The sequence below is a fragment of the Acipenser ruthenus genome, chromosome 23, assembly GCF_902713425.1.
Source record: "Acipenser ruthenus chromosome 23, fAciRut3.2 maternal haplotype, whole genome shotgun sequence".
Taxonomy (NCBI): Eukaryota; Metazoa; Chordata; class Actinopteri; order Acipenseriformes; family Acipenseridae; genus Acipenser; species Acipenser ruthenus.
This window is the reverse complement of record NC_081211.1, coordinates 2,501,005-2,523,907: the sequence shown is the minus strand read 5'-3', so window position 1 is coordinate 2,523,907 and position 22,903 is coordinate 2,501,005. Positions and strand designations below refer to the sequence as shown.

Here is a 22,903-nt window from a genome sequence, read left to right as displayed (position 1 = left end):
TGCAATGCTTCCTCATCTATGCTGGCTGTTTCCGTGTGTCCGTGTGTCCCGGAGCAGACCTGGGTTCTACTTTGAGAAACATTTTTAGGAAACATTTTGCCTTTGGCCAATCAGGAAAGACTCTGTTCATCGGTCATGTGACTTTGCAAAATGGCGACTTCTACAGACTTCTGCCGTCTACGGATGTCTACATTAGTGCAATGTTTACGTTGTAGTAATTTCTGTTTAGCTTAGCAGTAGTTGTGGTTTATTTAAAAAATTTAAGTTATACTTAATGATACATTTCATTCGTGCTGTATTTACCTGTCACGCATAACTGAAACATCCATAAGACTTTGCATAGCAAAATAAGACAGTACTACTGGTGTTAACCAGATGACAGGAGCATGCATTAATAATTACGTGAGCACTTCTCAAAGAACTTGCTCTAGATTAATGTTTATAACTGTTTAACAGAAACAATGATGTAAACTGGGATTTTAAGGCGATTAAGTGAACTAAAGTTTTGAAAAACTCCAGCGGCTGATGAGTCCGGTGCTATTTGTTTAAGTTTGGTTAATAAAACCTGTATTTTTCTTCTGAACCAGCCACACCTTCTACGAAGTGTTAATGCAATTATAAGTGCAGCACCACTCAGTGTAATAAGGCTTTCATCCATTTTGAAGTGTGCTGCAGGAATGACCACGTGCTGCTTGAACAAGTTTCCCGACAATGCTTCCTGATAATGTTTCCTTGACAATGTTTGAAGAAACATGTTTCCTCATGTATGCTGGGCTTAATTAATAAACTATTTGGCCTTAGCACTTCAGATCACAAGGCAGGAATATCTATGTAATTACATAGTAATAACTCAGTAATTACCAATGGATGCTGCTCTTATCATGGTAACAACTGTGCAATAAGCTTAAAGATGGAGCACAGTGAAAAGCATGCTTTAAGGGGGTCTTTATCTAAGAATTTAAATTTCAATCAAGGCACTATAGTGTATACTGGTATTTTTCAGTTCCTGAACTCACAATACGACACAACCAGCAGATTAAACATTTTGAATGAATCCTTTAAAACCCCAGCGCTACAGGTTTTTTGTTTCAACCAGAAACTAAATATTTGTTTTAAACATGCATTGTTTCCCCAGTGCACATAAGACATCACTTACAGGCTGCCACTGAAACTTTAAACAGCGCGGAGCTGCAGTGATTGCTCTGGAGTCTGTGAGACTGCAACAGAAATATTACTTGAAACCAAAACCTGGACTGTTATGGGTACTTGAGGACCAAAAACCCACTGTGTAATTGTGTGCAGTTTAAACTTTGTTGGAATCACACAAAGAGAAATAATTGCAAAATGTGATTTTATTAGGGTTAAAACCTTAATAGTTTTTATCAGTAAAGCAGTTAGTTTTATAGTATGGTGTGCTTTAATGTTTTATGATTTTAGCAAAGGGCTAAGTTTATATGCTATTATATGGTGTGAGTGAGTGTGTGTGTGTGTGTGTGTGTGTGTGTGTGTGAATATGTGTGTGTGTTTTAACAAAGTTGTGAGAATCACGAGTCTCGTAGCAGCCTTAAAAATACGTATAAATCACATTTTGAAAGAAAGTATCCATTTAACATTCCAGATAACCAACTACAAAGATACATTACCAATTGAGTCTGCATAAACAGTGCAAAACAAATTAAACAAAGTGGACTCACGAACAATTCAGACAAAATGGAGCCACAGAAAGATTATTCACAGAAATGCAAAATACTGCGTTTCCATCAAACGCTTGCTGCTTATAAATGTGCACATTCATTTGTCTTTAGAAGTCCAGGAACTGAAGTAAATCAACAGTTGCGTTAGGGGAAAAAAAAGCTAATTGTTGTGGTTGAATACTATAAGGTCATGTCGTCACGTCATCACTGAGCTAGTGTTTCACAATTAGCCCTTCTGTATCTGCCTTATTACAATGTCATATGATTTTAGCTGCAGATGGCTTGCAGGTTTATATTTTTTCTCACAAAGGATTAAATTCAGAAGAAACACTGATGCATGTTGGATAACTTAATTTGTTTTATGAGATCTCAACCTGGTGGTCAGTCTGCACTGACCCCCATAGTGCTGGACAGTCAAGTACAACCAGAAAGGTGACATTAACCCATTAAAGGTCTTAAAATCTCCTTTATTCGTCTGATTATCATATCCATTGCTGATCTTATCATTGTGCATTTTCTCTTTGAAAAGTCTCTAAAGATACAGCACAACAGTGCAGACCCATAGGACCCCACTTAATGCATGCTGTGCCATCTGGCTTCACTGTCCAGTATAGGGAGCATTAATATGAGGGACTCTAGTATAAAGATGCTCTTTTGTGTTTAACAGTAACTTAAAATGCTGGCCTAAGCAAGCTTGTAAAGGGAAGGCTTTCACATGTGTGCCTGTGGATAGGGCTGTGGATTATAAAGGGTTGATGCTTTGCTTTTCTAAAGCTTTTGATCAGATAGAAATGTACTTTGGCGTTTTGTGTCAGCAAACGATTCTCTCCAATTTAACAATGGTGAATTTCCGATTCACAAATTTACCAGATTACTTTTTTTTTTTTTTTTACAGCAGCAACTGAAGCTGTTGGTATTACTTACTAACTTACTTATTCATAAACCGTCTTACTCATTTTAATTTTTTTTTTTATCTAGGCAGCCACGGTTTTTCCTTGCCAGCTATTAGTGCCCTACCTCCATAAAAACCACAGGCATTGTGCAATAAGCAAAGGGGTTACTGTAGCGAGTCGTAATGATTAATAAATACCCCTAACATACACACACACACACACACACACACACACACACACACACACCCACAAACACACACGCACGCGCACGCACGCACGCGCGCGCACACACACACACACACACACACACACACACACACACACACACACACCCACAAACACGCACGCATGCACGCGCGCACGCACACACACACACACACACTCAGCTACTTAAAGCCACTCTGCCTGCTTGTCCGGCTCTTCACAGCAGTTAGCTCCTGGAGATTGCATGGCTGCGGTGAGGACTGAGACAAGGGGGCTTAAATCTGACTGACCCCTGATCTCGAGGTCAGGTTTGAATCCCTGACCCGGCTTGGCTTAGCGTCCCATGTTATTTTCCATGCAAAAGCACTGATTCACACTTATTGACTTCTGGTGGCTAAATGTGGCTTTAAGCTCTTATGGATAAAGCTCATTTACAATGGACCCCTGTAAAAGCACTGCCCTCTGGATGGGGTTAATAGAGACAGAGTCCTGGCTAGGCTGCATCTGTCTGCAAGAATTTTAAAACAAATTCTGCATAGCTTATTTGTACATGTAAATTTCTATTTTTCACCATTGTGTAAGTCAATGTTTTGTTATTATGGAATTTAAGTACAGTTTGCCCAATGCTTTTCCTTGCAAAAGCTTTTCACGTTACATATTGTAACGTTTGTTGTACTGTCGCTCTGGCTTGCTGTGATGTGATTGGCTGTCAAAAATGTCTGTTCTGATTGGGTCAACACAATATATGCCATGTAGATACTTGAGGGAATGAAACAAATGAAAGCCAAGTCATCTTAAGAGATGTGTGAAAAAAAAACTAAAATATAAGTTTTTTCATTGCCATGGGTCATTCCTCTTAAAGAAGTTCCCAGATATTATGTGCACTCTTACACAAGCCTAAGCCTAACATCTGTTCTCATTACAACTTTTTTTCTTTTCTTCAAAGTGCTCATTCTTATAACCGGATGATCTCGTGTAGGAGTACGTGTTCTCACGGTCAACTGCATATGACAACCCCCCCCCCCCCCCCATTACTACCACCTCCATATAATAGCCACAAACAATTCAAGAAACTCTGCTGATCCACCAGCCCACGCATTGCACATCATGTTACTCAGACTAGCTCAGTGCCTGTCTGACAAGAGAATGCAGAAGTGAACACAGAATAACCAGACAGATTTCTGATATACACAAACACATACAGCAATGCTCATCATCTAGCAACAGAAAGCAAAGTGCAGGAGCAGAAGTGTGGAGTAGTGGTTAGGGCTCTGGACTCCTGACCGGCGGGTTGTGGGTTCAATCCCCAGTGGGGGACACTGCTACTGTACCCTTGAGCAATGTAGATTGCTCCAGTAAAAACCCAACTGTATAAATGGGTAATTGTATGTAAAAAATAATGTGATATCTTGTAACAATTGTAAGTCTGCTAAGAAATAAATAATAATAACAATACAGAGCATCATGGTACGGGTGTGAAATGTATTGTTCTTATTGTTTAGATACACTAAAGCACCCCTCTCGCCTCTATAGTGCTCTTAGAATCATGTCTAATCTACACCAGAGTGTAACCCTTAACCTGCTCCCCCTCCCCCAACACTCATTCCTAGTGGAACTTACTTAAAATAAGCTGGAAGATCAACACATTGTAATGGAATTGGCTTTTAACATGTGTTAGTGCTAGTATTTTAAATGCACACACTAAATGGTTAACCATTTTCAATTGGCTGATATGCCTCACATTCTCATCTTTTAAAAATATTGTATATCTATCTATCTATATCTATCTATCTATATATATATATATATATATATATATATATATATATATATAGAGAGAGAGAGAGAGAGAGAGAGAGAGAGAGAGAGAGAGAGAGAGAGAGAGAGAGTTTGCTGAAAACATTTAAAGTCACATTATGAAGTGACTATCTGACGCTGCAGATTATTTTTGTGTGTATAAGCTTTTTAGCTTTTTCTATGTCACCAGCTAGAAAGCTTGTGACTGCAGGAGGTTAAAGTTCATTCTCATTTCTTGCTTTACACCTGTCATTGAACAGGTGCTCTACAGTATATAAAATACAAACCAAAAACAGAAACATTATTTCACAGTTCTGCCCAGTTCACATTCTCTGAAGCATCCTTACAACAGAGAGCTTAAAACAATTTCACAACAGCCAATATATCCTGGCTGGTTCAGCCATGTATTAAAAACACAAGGCCACACTTTCAAAGCAGAGTAATGAAACTCTTTATTAAACTGGAACCCTGCTTGTATCTTTTTAATGTAGCCAACTTAATAATATAAGCGCTCTTTGTGTCTGTCTATTCCAAAAGAAACCAGAAATGTCTCCACAATTCCTTGGGGGGGCTGCAGCCACTCTAATGAAGCTAGTTGTCATGATTATTATTTTTTTTTTAACAGAGACTACAAGTCTGAATTTGAATAATAAACTGATACAAAACTTCCCCGCTGCCCTGCGCTCCATTTATCGTAGCATTTGTGATTTTGCCCATTTGACCTAATGGTTAAAGTTACTCAGTCATCCGGGATTGTGGGTTATTGATTTACCCTTGTAAAAATGTACCATTCTTTTCCCAATCTTATGCAATGCAATTACCTTGCTTTACTAATTACAATGCTTTATCATACTTATCTTTCATTAATCATACTTTCACTATGCTTTCCTACAGAATGCTCTGCTTTCATAAAGACCAAGTATAAAAAAACAGAAGATTTCATGACTCAAATACCATTTCACTTATTCCTACATAGCATAATAATAATAATAATAATAATAATAATAATAATAATAATAATAATGACAGGTTTAGCATAGTAATTTCTCAGTCAGAATTCCCTTTTTTGTCTGTAATCTGTAGTAATTACATGTTCCAAAAATACATTTTGCTCTTACTCTTCATTAAGCAGTACAGCATGTTCCGAATCAGGCAGCAATGTTCCATTCTAAACCCTAAATTTAGGATATTATCAAAGCACTTTGCACAGTCGCTCTGACGTCAGTATGCACTGAAATAGAGAGTGATGGCCAACTCTGTTGGCTTGTCAAGTCTAACCTATGTATTTTCATTAAGATCTTCAGCTGGTGGGTTTGAAAGTCCTTTACCTGAGTAATCGCAGGGTGGATTTTAAAGTCAAACTCCCTAATTAAATAACCTCTGACTCAACATGTGGTTGGTTCGAGGCCCAAGTGATTTGCTCAGTGACAAAAGGTAATCCATTGGTTGATCATAGACTTAAACCTCCTGACTCCTGGTCCTTATTCTTGACCACTACACTGCCCTGTCGTTACGTACAGCATGTGCTGATTTGTGACATCGTCTTTTGTGGCAGAGCATGTGCCTGTTCATAAAAGCACATGGTGAGCTCAGGCATGACGTTTAAGACTTTATTAGCACCTGCTCCGATGCAGGATTCTCCCATATAGGGCTTGCTTAAATACTGACAATAGCTGAGTGCTCAATTGAGCAAGCAATGTTCAACAGAAAGCCTTTGACAAGGAAACAAAGCCTTTTCCTGTGCTTATCTGTCAGCAGTTATGATTGTTAGTGTGTGTTATGTACACATACATTTGAAAGCATTTGCCAGTATGACTGTGTATTAAATCTGTTACGTTTAGATGTACCAATGTTGAGTGCTGTTTCTCCGAACCGTATACCGTAAGTGAAGAGTACCAGAGAACTGTTCTTCTTATGATAAAAAAAAAAAAAAGTAATTATAAGAATTTCAAACTACTTGAAAAAATTGGCTGGAGCATCTTGGGAGCTGTAGTTTTACTGAACTGTGTTTTCCTGTCATTGGACTACAACTCCCACAAATCCCTTGAATAGCAATTTCTTGGGCTTAATAACATTGCCATGGAGATTCCCTGACACACTGACACATTGCCATCCACAAGCCCCAATTGGGAATAAAATCCATAGCCTAGAACCAGTCTTGTGCTAAAGTTAAATCGCATGTGAATCAAGTATTAGGAAGCCACTTCTTACTTCTGCCAATAACCACTGGGCCATTAAATATTTAAACCACATTTAAACTCAGAGACAATGGTCTATTGTGTTTGTGTGGCTGTCCTTCAGACTCAAACGAAGCTTTACACAATTATATACTGAGAAAAAAAAGCTTGGAAAACTGGCAGTTGTTTTCCAGTTTTAATTTGTTGCAGAGTCCTATCAAAAATAGGAAACAAGGCGGCTTGCCCTTACGCAGTTCAATATTGCTCTGACTTTTATGTGGTTGGGCGTGGAATGCTGTTGTTCATTCTTGCTTACAACAAAAGCCACATGTTTTTAAAAACATTGCACTCCAGAGAGAACAATCAAATATGCTATGTATGTGTGGTATGATTTACAAAGGCCTCCATCAGTCCACAGGGAACTTACAAACGTGTGGAGCTATATTTATATGTATTTATTTGTTTTTGGAGGTCTCATAAATATTTCTTTTTCACATACCTAAATCCTCCAGGAAACGGTCTGATTTTACAGGACTTTATTGGTATAAATGTTCAATAGTTTCTGTTTAATGTGCTCTAAACCCAGGAAATGGTTAAGGTGCCTTGTTTAAAATATTTCATTTCCATGTGAGAATGGAGAAACTGTGGACCATGCTTGGTGGTCCAGTTCATCAATTATTTAATTTAGTTTAAACGAGGCAGGTGTGTATAAAAGGCTGCAACTAGCCTGGATGTTCTTGTAGCAGCTGGGGCTTAGGAAGGAGGGCCAGTGGGGTGCTGCCTTAAACCATCCAAAAGTGTGACTGTATATTGATATTATTTTTTTAAAAATCACCTGTTTTTAATTTTTGTTACATAAAAGTGTACAGTAGCACCACTAGATCAACAACTGCCTGATATCCTGCCTTTGCCCGATCGATTCTGCCTAACCGGCTTTTGCAGAAAAAAATATGTCTCCTTGAGACAAATACAGTCAATTTTCTTAGTTCCAGGTCTCTGTTTGTTTGTAAAGGTGCAGTTAAAAAAAAAATAAAATAGAAGTGCTTTGGCTTTTAGTGGGGGAAAAAAAGCATGAAAGTGATGATTCTGTTTCTAACACAGCTACCTTTTCATATTGCTGTTTAATTGAGTTTTGTTCTGAATCATACTGAAAGTTTGTAATAATCTTGTGATTCATGTCTGTGTGTAAATAACCCACTGCTTCCCATTCATAGTGGGAAGTGTTAACCAATGCAGGTGTTGTACAACCATGTGACCAGTACAAGAGTTTTCACGCTGTCTCAAACTTTGCTGGTTTCCATGCAGTGGAACTTAATAAATCCTGAAAGCCATTGCAGTTACCATTCATCAGATCCTTAAGCTGTAGGTCCAAAAATATGAAGATATTGAGGGACAAAAAGAGCCTTGAATTCCCAAGATATAAGAGTAGAAAGAGGTGTTGACATGAATTCATATGGCGTCGTTTTACCTAAAAATGTGTTTGGGTGTCATTGAAGACAATGGGGTCTATAGAATTGATATAAACAGCGGAAGATCTAAGCCCAGCCAGTAAAAGATATGTATCTACTTCTGCCTATATCTACTTTGATATTTAATTGAAGAGACTCCACTGTATGTGACCAAGAGCAAACCCTCATAAACTGAAAATGGCCCTTCAGTTATGCTTCGCTGAAGTAGTCAATCTTTAGAATACTGTATACATAAAGTTTACACTGCTTTTTCACCAGAAATGAATATAACCTCCTCAGTCCTGAGACCCGGTTTGTTAAGAGAAAATGTAATTTGGCCGTGAAACGTGTTATTTACACGAGACCACAAAAACATACAAAATATGAATTGGAACATTGCTGCCTGAAATGTTGAACGTTCAGTATTCTTAACGTCCGGGAGCAATATTAAAATTGAAAAATGTTCGGAATACAGAACAAAAGGGGAACCCATATTCTGTCTTAATTTACAACAAATGATGAATTGCAGACCAAGATGAGCAAACTAATCTGGAAGCAATCTGGTTCCTAAACAGGCGCATATTTTGTGGAGGAGCAATTACACAGGGGCAGAGAAAATAGCAAGCAGAGATTAGTTTACACTGAACTCCAGTTCAAAGCTGCATACAGAAATGAGTGTTGCTTCTTTGATCTTTATTTTCTCACACATGATCTGTAACTGAACAGTCATTTCAGGGGAAACCTTAAGCTTTTAATTTCACAAACTTTTTGAAAACAATTTTGAAAAATATAGATCTCCGGCATCGCCTCTCAGTGGAGGTAATTAGTCTTTGAAATAACCTTTTCGTAGCCAGATTATCATGAAGCCAGGTACCTCTCTGTGTGCAAAAGAAGGGAGTGAGTAGGAGGGGGTTAGGAGAAACCAAAGAAGCTCTTCTCTGTTAGATCACATACTAGACAAACAACATGAAAGGGAACTGAATAATTGAGGGACGTGGTTTAACTCCCTTCCTCAAATGACAGCCTTAATTTATAAGCAGAGTTCAGAACAGCATGCACCGTGCTGGTTTATCTATAAAATACACCACATGGGTTTGTGTAAAACCATTAGAAGTGAACTATTGGAACCATTAGAACCATTTGTGGACTGACAAGCTCATTACAATAAATGATGCATTGCACAGTTCTGATTTTTTAGACACTGCTTTCAAACTAAATGCATCATTTACATACCATTACAAAACAAGCTACAGCTAGCATCTCCTGGTGTGCTTTTTTAAGAAACCCCAAACTGTAGAAGCTTTGCAACATGCATGACTTTAATATTTTGCAAGCAATGAATTCATACTACACAAAGTACAGACGCCCCTCTTTATAGAAGCAAATTCTTTAACTACAAACAAATAAGTCGACTTTAACTACAAGTATTTGGAGGGTTAAAAAAAGATAAAGTAGTATCTCGATTTGACTAATCACACATGCAGATATTACTGTCACATTTTGACAACTTGAGTATTAAGATGTTGTTTCCTAACTAGGGTTCTTAAAATGACTGTCTGCACAACTCATAATGGGGCTTAATGTATCCGCACGCCTGTAGAACAACTGTGGTTTTTGCCCTGCAATCTTTCTTTGGTTCAGCAGTTTTAAAAAACAAGCCCAAGGAGGCAAACATGAAGGGAGGTGGTGAGAGTGAGAATGCCACACTGATTTTGCAGATGGTATGTGTGATTTGCCTGATTTGTATCTTTCCTTTCTCAGCTACCCACCACAGTTTTTAAGTGTCTTTTAATGCGCAAAGCAACAACATGTATACAGGACATAGCCTACATTGAACCCATGCAATTTGAACAACTTTGTCACTGTTTACAGAAATATTTATTAAGATGCCCTGGGTCATCAATTATTTGGGCATATTTCAACCAAAATAATCTTATTGCCCTGCACTTGCACCAACGACTGATCATAATATTGCTACGAAATGTTGCCTAAATAAAAGTCCTCCTTAACATCTCTTTGCTGCAGTGTATAAGCTATTGAAAATAAAATGTGATATAAAAGCCTATAGGGCATTGTGTAGTGACTCATTATGAATGTCATTGCCCATCACAGGAAGAGAGATTTTAGGTTTTAACCGATACACACAAAATTACAAACTAGTGTTCATCCTATAAACGCACAAAGAACACCAGAGACTACTTGTGCTGTTTGTTGTTTGTTGCAATATAATTTCACCGCGCACAGTGCTGTTATTTGATATGGGTATTCAGTATGCCAAAACAAAACTTCAAAACAGAACTGTTCACTTCGTTTTTTCCATCAGCATCGAAATAAAATCCCAGATGGACACATTTACAATCATCTACAACATCCTGAATAGCCCTAAAAAAACAACACAAGAGCTAATAAATGAACACTGAAAAGCCCTTATTATATGGAACGCGATAAAGAACAGCTTCCTTTCGTAACGCTGCACTTGTGCGCCGTCACTTTAATAGAGGTTTCTTCACCAGTTCCTTGTAAAGGACTCTGTGGCCATGCAGAGGATGTCTGTCTGGTGCAGTCAGCTACTTGTCTGTGTAAAGCTAGACAACAGCCCTCAGACCAGACAGTGAACAAACAGCCAGGGCAGAGAGCTGCTTTGATGCCTGCTGAGAAATAGAGAACTGGTCAGAATGACCACAGTGCAGGCCAGCCTGAGGAACGTCACAAGCTCTTCCCGGATACAGTAACTGTCTGTCTTGAAAACCCTTTTCCATGCATCTCTTTTATGTATCATGCTTTAACTGGGCTGTATCTTACGTTAAAGGCTTTTAATGCTACATTAAACTTTAATAAAAACCAATCCTGGAACAAGGTGTAAGGTAATGTTTCATATACACGTACAGTACCTGTGCGGGTATACAGATTACATATAAAAAGAAGATGGTTGCCTACAGAGCAGTAATAAACTGATATAATGTACTGCATCCTTTTGCATAGTTTATTATCATCTGGCCTGCATCTCTGTCAAACATATAGGTCATTTATGAGTCATACTGTCTGTGTCTATCTATCTACTTTATGAAAGTTTACTGCAGTACATTTGCATAGTAATTTTGCAGTTTTTCCCATGGTTATACGATGCAGTTACTATAGTTTCCCATGATTTTTTTATGAGTTTTACCATACTACTATGGGCTGTACAACGCTTTCACTATGCTTTATTACACTGTTCTATGGTAAACTTCTATAATGGACAGACCGAATAAATCATTGATATGCAATAAGGCAAGCCCAATGGAAAATGCTTGGTTTCATGCCTGTTAAAGGATTTTCAATCCATTACCTCTTATTAGCACTAGGAATATAATCACTATTGACCCTCCGTGCATAACCCAGGATCAGTTTAGTTCAACCACTGCTCATAACTACAAGAGGAACTGCACATTGCATAGAAAATCTCTCGTCCCAGCGGAACCTGAGGTCTGGTTTTGTCCCGTGAGTGTGTGTGTGTGTGTGTGTGTGTGTGTGCTGGGGTGGGACTGCTTAAGGGAAGGCAAATAAGGGGTTGCGGCATTAGGGTAAGGATTATCTTTATTGTATCAGTTACTGATCATTTTTACAGCGCTACCTTTACTGTTCACTTGAACAGTGGGTTGCTGCCTGGACTGCCCCAGAATCCTACACCCAGGATCAGGGTGGGTGAAGTTAATCAGCACTGTATCGCTACAAATAAGCTTTCACTGTAGACCTATATTACAGTGCTCCATCATAATCTCTTGATTCAATTGTTCATGACCAAGTTTAGTTGCTATATTTAGTGGTGCATTTTTTAGTTAACTTTTAATAGAATTCAGCAGATGAAGCCTGGAAATGCAAATGGTTCTGTGGGACTCTGGCTGCCTGCAGGCTGGGGAATGGGCTGGGATTTGCTGAAATTTGTCTTTTAAACTTACCCACTAACCATCTGTCGAGGTTTTCCCCCTTCAGAAGATGGCAGCTCTACTCTGAAACCCTCAATGCGTTACTGTCTCATAAAAGCACGCTTGATATAGCACATGGGGCTCTGCTTATAGACCTCTAGCATGTGGCTATTAAAAAGCAAAGGACTGCAGTGCACTTAAAGACACGCTATTGATTTAGCCAGCAGACAGGGTTTGAACTTGCAACAAGAAAACCGTTATGATACAAAACGTAAAGTTGCAGCAGTGAAAATGAAACTAAAGCAACAGAAAAAAAACCAAACAAGTAAGGAGAATACTACCATTTATAGCTCTGAGCCTTATTATTAATGCAGATATTTAATTGGTTAATTGGTACAGGGACGTGTTATTATGTATCGTGCTTTACTTTTTTCTACAGAAAGGCATTTGATCTTAAAAGTTTATTTTAGGACAGTGTGTTAACACCCTCTTTACTGTATGTTTACTTATTAGGCGTTGTGACTGGGACATGAACATGTTTGCTCCACACTGAGGCACACATTTTACCTACCGGTTCCAGATCAATACCAGCATGCTTCAGAACCTTCAGAGTTACACATATAATAACATGCCAATGATATTTTTGTCATAGTTTTATAGGTTATATTTTTTACATGTGACTCAGCATGCGATGACTTTATAAGCCCTATTTTTTCTTTTTTTTTTATAGGAGTCTTTCTTACTTTCTTTCCTAAATAGGTGTAATCTGGTGTGTTATGTATAAACATGTCAATAACTGGAGTATAGATATACCAGTTGGCCTCCTCTGTGTGCATTTGTGACAGCTATTGAGTACTGGTAGTAGCAATTGTAAAGACAGAGTTAAAAATATATATTATATTTGAACTTTTCATACATTAAATATCGAAAAAACCTGAAAAAAAAAAAAAGTTTTGGACACATAATAAATATATTTTTAATTGAAACTGTTTTCAATTTTTTTTCTATTGCTTTCTTTATATGAGAAAAAATGCATCTTTCTGAGGTCATCCTGCATTTGTGTCTTTCATATGTCCCCATATAAAGACCAGATGAGGTTTCCGCCTGTGCTCATATAAGGCTGCATGAAAGGGTTAAGGAAAGTTTAGAAAAGTAAACCTATTTGGGAGCTATGTAAGGTTTTTGAAAAGGTTCCAAAGTAGGGTTATTTTTCTTAACTTTTCCTAAATATCAGGCATGACAATTTAATGACATTTTGGGGAGTTTTTTTAAAAAGTGAACCTATTACAATTCACCGTGAGGAAACCCAAAACCCAGAAAGAAAACTGCTTTCCTTCTTTCTGAAACTCTGATTACTAAGATATTACAGAAGATTGTTGTTTTTTAGTCATTTAGCAGGCGCTTTTATCCAAAGTGACTTACAGAGACTTGGGGGTGAACTATGCATCATAACACTTGAAATGTATTTGCTTACGATTGTAAGTCGCCCTGGATAAGGGCGTCTGCTAAGAAATAAATAATAATAATAATAATCACAACAATGTACTGGACTAAACTACTGTCATGTCTAATTGTCACTTAGAAATCAAGTAAAATAAACATTTTCGGAAACTAAATCTGCTATGTATTATCTTATTGCAGTAGGTTTTATATTGTAACTTTTTTTTGTAGTGTTTTGTAAAAGAATTATAAAATATATACAAAAAAAATTAAATAAAACAAAACAAAATAAATCTTCACAGGGTATAACAATAGGTCATTTACCAGTGATAACATCATTATTGTAATTAAATTACTCAATGGTGTTTATAACACTGCAACCAAGCCAATAAATAAAATAAATAAACAGGATAAAAATGATTTGTAGTAATAAATAAATAAATACTTGAATAACCAATACTCTAAATACATCGCTAACCAAGTTAGTGTTTTAATTTGGTTTTAATATAATAATATATATATATATATATATATATATATATATATATATATATGATTTTTAAGTGATATTAAAGCATTTTTTTATTTTTTATTATAGTGCTGTTACTGTTCTGAAAGTAAAGGAAGGAAAGGAAGGGCTGTTTCTTCAGATCGCAGATAATTTAACTCTGGGTGGGACCAAATCACTTTCAATTAGCACAAGTTCAAAAATACTCAAGCCATCTTGTAGGCATCATGCTCTAACTTCGATGGTAGGTACATTTAGATCGGAGATGTTTTAACCCTTTGTCGATAGTACGACCATATGGTATGGCAACAGTTCATTTCATCAGTATTTCAGTTGGGCCATAGCTGTGTAAATGGTTAAAAATGTACAAATGCTGCAGAAATGCAATTTTACATCAGATGACTTCTGATTTATAATGTGCAATTAAAAAAAAAACTCAAGACTTAATATAAAGAGCATGGTATCTATGACGGGTTACCATATTATGGTGGTTGACTCGTCAGAATTTAAGCACTGCCAATTTTTCCTATTAAATTGTTCAGAGTCTGTGATTACACACTATAAATTGGGATCGTCCATGCAATGACAGGATCTGAATTGCGCAACGTTTTTGAAATCTTGTAATAAATGTGATGAGCCGTTCTGTGATACATGCAACTTAAAAAAAAAGTATGTGAACTGCAACAGCAGCTCGCTGAGAATGGAACCCACCTGTCATTAATTCTCTGAAACTCTCCACCCTAACCACATTGTTACAGTTCACAAATTGCTTGGAAGTTATTGTTGTCGAAAGCACCCTTCAATGTTTTTCCTTTAAGCTACTTGTATTTCAGCTACCTGCACTTGCTTGTTAAAATATCTCTGTATAACCCAGGCGTACGTGACAGACTGCATTCTGTGCAGATTAAATAAACCGGTAGGCCACATACACACACACTGTAACAAAAAAAAACATTTGAAGTACACAGCATATATTAAAAACAGCAAAAGACTGTGATACAACCTGGGTAAAATGCAGCAGTGTAACCGTAACCTGCAGACACTTTTACAGATGTTTACAGAGGGGAAAAAATATGGGACAAAGCATTCTTTTTTAAAGGCATGCATTTCAAAATCTTTCTTTTTTTTACTGATCCAATAGATGGCAGTGTTAGAGATGTTAAATTGGTGGTCAATAAGTAACTTAATAAACACCAATGGCGTAAATGAAAAGATGCACAATTCGCTTTTGGGTTATTTTCATGTTGCCAGGGTATTTTTCATCCGATTGTTTTGATTAGTTTAAGCAACGGACAGCCTATCTGCGCATGAGTAATGTATTATGAAGGTGTAATTACACTTTTAAAACCAATACCAGTTTCCATTATGACCTTCCATTTCAATTACTCTCACACACACACGCACACAACACTGAAATGTTCTTAATATACGTGTTTGTGTCTACTGCTACAGTACATATCAAAGTTGATTGCTTTATACACAGTCACTAAGGAACACACGTTACACTTAGAATGATACAGAGCTTGGTTACATCATACATGACCTGCAGTATCTAATACAATGCAACATGGTACTGTCTGATCGGTTAGGATTCATACCTCTTCATGAAATGCCTTTGAAAGGCAAATGGTTTCTGGTCAGTTCTGGATCAAATTAAATGATCAAAACAGGCAGCTTCCACTTTTTATAGGCTTGAAAAAGTATACCAGTATTTTGGTAATAGGAATATTGAAGTCGTCATGCCAGATTTTCTATACAGACATCCCCTTTCATTACAGTTAGAATTTCCTTTTAATTATCCTACAAGTTAAATGCTGTACAGTACTTTCAATATCCACATCATATTTTCCGTAACTGTTTCTATTCAGAACTCCTTATCCTTTGGCATGTTACAAATGATAACTCATCATGTCTTGCCTTTTCTCATTATTTTACTCTCTTATCAAATCATTTATTGGCTAAGCGCTTAGGGGTTGATCCAACTGGATCAAAATAATTTCTCAAATTTCTTTTAGAAACAGAAATCAACTGAAGACACGTTTATATTAATTCTTGGATATTTCAATTCCAGAATTGATAATTATAGCTGTTTTTGGATCTGCTTCTGATATCTCCCAGTAGTTTTTTTTTTAAAACCAGTACAACATACACTGGATAAGTTTGGAAATTTGAGCTGTAAACTGCCTGTAAGTTGTTGTGCATAAATGGTACTATAAAAATATATATTCCATACAGGGGAATTTTAAGTGTGGGGTTGTAAGTTCCAGAAACCCAACAGTAAAATCCATAATCCTGCAGATGATAAAATCATGTATCAGCAACATCAAGAGTCAAGATAAAAGTCTACTGAGTTCAATCAAAAGATTCAAATTAATTTGAATTGAAACAGCATACTGGTTTGACACCTTGGTTTAAGTCCAACTAATTGTAAAGACCACACAGTATACATCATAATTGATAAGAGCCTATATGAAAGGCTGTCTAACCACAGTCACATCAGGTGTTTTTACACCTCAGAGAAAGGAGCTGCTGTTACTATTGCAAATGCATTTTTATATATATATATATATATATATATATATATATATATATATATATATATATATATATATATAAAACAATGGAAAAAGAAGTTACATGGTTTTGATACCTGCAAATGAATGTGGTTCTAAATGAAATATTCCAACATAGGGAAAATACACTGTGCATGATCAGCTACGAACCATCATATATAATGCTCATCCAACTAGTATTTAAACAAAATTATAGAGAATACAGTGTGTTTAAAAGAAAAATGTTGTTCTTTCTTACATAACCCATAGTAAAGGAATTTATTATTATTTATTTCTTAGCTGACGCCCTTATCCAGGGCGACTTACAAGATATCACAGTATTATTTTATTTTATTTTTTAACATACAATTACCCATTTATACAGATGGGTATTGGTTTTATTGGAGCAATCTAGGTAAAGTACCTTGCTCAAGGGTACAGCAGCAGTGTAGCCCACTGGGGATTGAACCCGTGACCCTCCAGTCAAGAGTCCAGAGCCCTAACCACTACTCCACACTGCTCCACACTGTATTTAGATGAATACATTAATTGTTGATTATGTCACAGTAATTTCGTTAATGTTAAACGACATACATTTAGATAAAAATGTGTAAAGAGATTTGGTGACAGAATGACTATAAATATGACTCATTGCTGCCATTTTCTATAAGTTCATGTTTTTCCCTTAATAGAGAGAAAAGGATTATACAGAATGTTTTACTATTTTAATTCTGCCTTTTCAAGAACGTTTTTAACATTTTTATTTGGTAAATGAGTGCATTCAGTTATGATACCACTGCAATGGGCTTATCACTTATTTTCAGTACTTTGGGGTTGTTTGATCTTTTACCATCTGCAAACGCTGTAGCACCAGATTGGCCTTTGCTTTTCTCTTATACAGCAGATCTTTGTCAAATCGAAGGCATCTTCTAATTACACATGTCTGCTCTTTGGCGAAAGCCCTCCAATCCCACTGACTGGACACACAGCATAACAGAGCTTTCTCAATGGCCCAAGGACTCACTTTCCTGAACTTTACTGAACTTTGAAGAACAACAAAGCTGTGTTTAGCACTATTTTAACGATATAAACAGCGGTGGATCTAATTACCGCCACTTTTTAACGCTGTTTTACTTCTGCAGGGGTTGTCCCAGGAAGGACAGTTGACTGGCCCACTTATTACCAGTCCTACATACAAGAAAAAACACAGAGAAATGAGGCCTGCAACAAATGGAGATTATACAGTACAGAGTGGTGTAATTTAGATCAGCTACTCTTTAGATCATTATAATAGAGCCTTATGAGCCTTTTTTCAGATCCTAATGGTTTACAATTCACTTAGAGGGATGCGGTTTGAGAGATGTTTGCTCCCACACATTGACATCACCAGTTGCTTGTAACTGAAACTGGCTGCAGAATGGGGAACTTTTTATCTTCAATCCTGAAAGAAACTCCGGTTAACCTGACTCTTTTTTTAAAATCTCAATTTCAAGCTTCTACTGACCAGTCATAGTTAGAAGTATCTGTTGTACCTTGTGTGACAGTGGCAGTAGATTAATAGTAGGAACATTCTAATCATTTCAACATTCCAATTCCAGCCTGGAACTCTGGAACGATGGCTGAGGGATGAGGGAAAATATACTGAGACGGAAATGGATCATGTTTGAATAGCCTTCCAAAATGAAGATGAAAAATAAGTATAATACCATAGGCGTCTGTTTAAACCCTGTCCCCATCCAAATGACTTTACAAAAACAAGAGAGAGAGAGAGAGAGAGAGAGAGAGAGAGAGAGAGAGAGAGAGAGAGAGAGAGAAACATGATTCCATGCTATTCTTTATTTATTTCAGATGTCACTTATTAGATTACATATAATTCCTGGTGGCTGAAAATACTTTCTTTAAAAAAAAAAAAGCAGGATATTGATATGTTTTTGGTATATTAATGCATATAAATTATGATTGATACTTCTGGCAAATACGGTCATTTTTAAATCCGAATCATTTCAAGAAACGCTTGTTCAGCTTTGTAAGTAGTTGTTCCAGCACTAGAGGGATGCATGATCCAGTAGCGTACACGGCTGTTGCAATATATAAAAAGTGTTAAGGGTCTCATCACAGCGGACATGCTCCATACGCAATATGGGGCAGCATTGAACCCGTTGAGGGAAAACTCTCCACCCTGTCTCCTATCATAGATGTGATTTGCACTAGTTTATAGAGGTTAAGAAGAATTTCGAATGATTGCTGATATATGTGTTGTTGTTTTTGTGCATGTTTCTAATGTGTCGATGAATTTAGCGCTGTGTTCAACAGAGATAGCGAGCAGTTTGATTTTCATCCAGTTGACTGTTTTCTTGTCCTTAAACCGCTCTTGATTAGCGAGCAAGCAATTTCAAACCATCCTACAAAAACAACTGAACACCCCAAACACAATCTATCCGACTACACATACTGTTTTGCTTTTCATATTTTTGTTTTGTATTAAATCTAACCTTGTTTGCAACTTGCACGCCAATTCATCAGTACAATCGCACATCCATGTCCTTTTTTTAAATTGAAATGTTCAGTTTTCTGTTAGCTATTAAAATAAAAGCATTAACCTCTGAAGCTTGAAAACATTACGATTTCAACAGCTGCAAACAGATCTGCAACAATGTTCTCCACAAAAGAATACACTGTAATAGTGATCACAATGAAAACGCTCCTGCCTTTTTACAATCATTCAGATGATTTTAATAATAAAAATAATCACAATTAAACACAATACAGAAACAATATCCCATGAAAAAAATGAAACAAGGCTAACATCTGGATTTACAGTAATGTTTAATTAATTATTCATTCATAGGAAATCTTTCTTTTTCCACCCAAACACTATATCAAACCTACCCATCAGCTGAGGTACGTCAAAAACACAATATGAAAAGTATTGATTTTTTTCCTGTGGCTTGGTGCACTGATATTTTCTGATAATACATTCTAAGTCAAAGAATACATGAGCCTGTTCACCTGGTGCAATACATTTTTAATGGCATACTGATCTCTGTTATCTGTATAATATTGATACTAATGCACAAAGTCCATACATAGAGCTCCCTATGTACTATGGGTGATTTAAGTTGTAATAATAAAGGTCATAATATTTTGCATCCTTGGTAGTCTCAAATATCAATAATAGAAACACAGTGGGGGAATTTACTCATTTAAAATGACCTGTATAATAACGTTAACTGACAGAATAGAGCTACAGTGTCCTTCCGTAGGTAATACAGTGCAGTCCACCTGCAAGACAATGGACAGCAGTACTATTGTTCAGGTTATACATTCAAAATGACTACAATGAATGGAACAGAAACACATCAGAGTAATCTGAGACACATAAACTGGACATTTCAGTTTAATATTAATAGACCCATGTATATTACATAGAGATTTATGATTTGAAAATGAACTGCAGCACACCATCTGAGTGACTATATACTGGTTTCTTCACTTCTTACCGTCCCGAACTCTGTGTAGCTCTTGTTAGTACGGTACATTGGCTGGGGGCACTATCCTTAAATCCAGAAAACCGAAATGCGGTATTATCTAGCATAGCGGGAGGAGATAGACCTAGACAATGACTGAAATGCTGGACACAGAGACAGTGCTGGAAACAGAGACTGTAAAAAGAAAAAGGACAGCGCTTAAAGAAAACAGCGAGGAGAGTCTGGAGTTGAAAACGCACTTACAAAACAAAGTAAAACAATGTATTTATTTTTGGCCTCGTCTTCCCAATTGGGATTTGAAACCAATGTTTCCCAGGAACCCCCTAATGAGCTCTCATCTGGATGATAGAAGGGGGCACAAAGAGTTTGAAATGCATTCTGCAAATGTTTTTTATAATGCTGTCTCGGAAGAACTGCCTTTAATTAACTGAGCACAATGACCACATTTAGAAGAACACAAATGTTTTGAAGCTGCGGAGAGTTCAGCAGAGCCCTTGCATGCAGGTTGTGTAAGAGTCAGGACAGAACATTCATTTCAACTTCATTGCAATTATTAAACATGCCAAACAAGGGTAGCTCAGTCCAACGGCTGTGAATCTTACTTGAAAAAAAGAAACCATTTGGTGTCCAAACATGAGCAATGCAGCTCAATACATTAAAAAATCACTATGCTATTAAATAATATACCAAGTTAGCACTATAAAGACCCAAACCTTCCTTCTAAAAAACTCTGTACAACCACATTTTACAACACTGCTACGAACTTCCACAGATAACAACCAAATCCCATCAATCACATCTTTCTTTTACACCCCAAACTAGCAACTCTTTGTGCCTCTATGAAGAAGGGTTAACTTCAGTGTCTTCATACCAGTAGCAGACGTTACAGTTCCCTTCCTGTTATGCTGTATGTTTTGTTAGTGCGGCTACAACAGTTTAAGATGTGTCAGAACCTTATAGCAGTTAGGTTATTATTTTTGAATGTTGTCTTTACACAATCATCATCTTGGTTCTTTTAATTTGGTCGTTGATAAGAAGATAAAGTAATGAGGCAAGTACAAACTAATAACATGTTTGTCTTCAGATTTCTTGTTAGTATTGCTTTACATAAGATACTGCATATGATTAACATAGCGCATGTGTGTTTAAAAAAGCAATTTTGTTGTCTACCTTACAAATGTATTGATTAGTACATCCATGCAGCTTAGGGAAACACTATTCTAGATGGAAAGAGGATAATTCAGTTTTTTCTTTTTCAGTAATAAAAATGAAAAACGTATGCATTTGAAAAATTACTCTTCCCTTAATAAATATATTAAATATTTCACCATCTAACATCCGTAGTGGATTTTTTGAAGCACATGTAATTGACTATTATCTGCTTATTGTTTCTCTCAATTTGCCATTGCAGAACTGATTGGCTCATGACAGGTAATAATATATTCTTCGTTTATTTGTGTGGAATTTCAGTGCATTCTGAATTTGAATTATTATTATTTTTGTATATATATAAATGAATAATGCCAGACGTATATGTGCCTTTCATAATGTGAAACATGACAATATTAGTCTGTTATACTGAAAGGCTAAAACGACAGTTTGTCTTCCTTCACAGGCAATGACACATTATGTAGCTAGCCACACTATCCCCACCTCCCACTTTTAAATGTGTTAAACACAACTTGCAAGCAGTTGATATCAGTTGAACTATTTTAAATTTGCCAGCCCCATAGTAAGAGCTAGCTAGCGTAACGGAACACTTGCCAACAGAATTTGTAGACTGGTCTGCTTTCTTCTTTCTATCATGATCTTCAGATAAAGACAGTGGATTGTTACTCTGAGGTTTCCTGCCTTGAAAGACCCAAGCAAAGTAAAAATACATTTTAAAAAAGTACTCACCACGCATGAAGTTTGGTGTGAAGGCTGGGAAGGAGTCAAATATGCTGTTGGACGCCATGGCTTTTTTGAGCAAGACGATGCTTCAACCTTTTTGTGGTTTGCGCCAGTCTTGGAGAATGTTGCACTGAAACAGAAATAAGAGAAAGAAAAATCCCAGAGGAAACTAAGTGCTTGTTTGTTACCAAGAATTTGGGTTTGCACTGCCACAGGAATGCTCAGCCACAAGTCTGCAGGAGAAGCATATGTTTGCAGCATCAGAAGCAAAAAAAGAAAGTAGCCACAGTAGAAGCTTGTGCAAGGCACTCCGGGATCAGAAAACAAACATAGGATGGACTTACCGAATATGGCCGGGTGCACGTCTGGTGGCAAGCTGTGAAAAAAAACTGTCCGCTGAGGTTCAGGTGCTCGTCTAAAATGTAGGTTGCACCACGCTTGTGGTTCTGTGGTGGTGTGTGGGGCCTGGAAAGAGTGTTAACTCAGAATCCAGCAGCACGGCTGCAAAGTCTCCAACTTGTGCCTTGCTGACTGGAGGAGGCGGAGGTCACGTGACGCGTGATGTCACCAGGCCGCCTCTGTTTCCGTGGATCCCGTTGTGATTGGTTTATGGGGTTTGGGGGGTTTAAAGTAGAGAGGCCTACTTTAGTCACAGTTACTTTCAAGTGGCAACAAAAAATATAAGAACTAGAAATAGTTTCACTTGTAGAAAGTTGAGGCTAAAAAACCAGCACTGGTGCAAAAGCAGCGATACTTCTCTGTCTATGGCTGCCTCCTAATTAGTGGTGTGACTCAAAGAGTCTCGGTATTTGTTAGCAATAGTGGTTTCATCCTGCAAACCAACTCCCCACCCTCACTTACCACTTGATAGTATCATAATCTTAGCCTCATTGGGAAAGCAATG

General features: G+C 37.1%; 1 protein-coding gene across 3 annotated transcripts in view; it reads right to left on the bottom strand.

Annotated features, from left to right (window-relative positions):
- Positions 1-22,621, bottom strand: part of LOC117413234 (runt-related transcription factor 3-like) — a 68,443-nt gene extending 45,822 nt beyond the window's left edge. Inside the window, exons 1-2 of one of the 3 annotated variants that reach the window (XM_058997420.1) lie at positions 22,344-22,621; positions 22,006-22,129 (exon numbers count right to left, since the gene is read on the bottom strand). In XM_058997420.1, coding sequence (XP_058853403.1) covers positions 22,006-22,063 — 58 coding nt within the window. In that variant the 5' untranslated portion in view covers positions 22,064-22,129; positions 22,344-22,621. The remainder of the gene's footprint in view (positions 1-22,005; positions 22,130-22,343) is intronic. The other 2 variants (XM_058997417.1, XM_058997419.1) reach the window with 2 other exon arrangements.
- Positions 22,622-22,903: the final 282 nt, after the last annotated feature.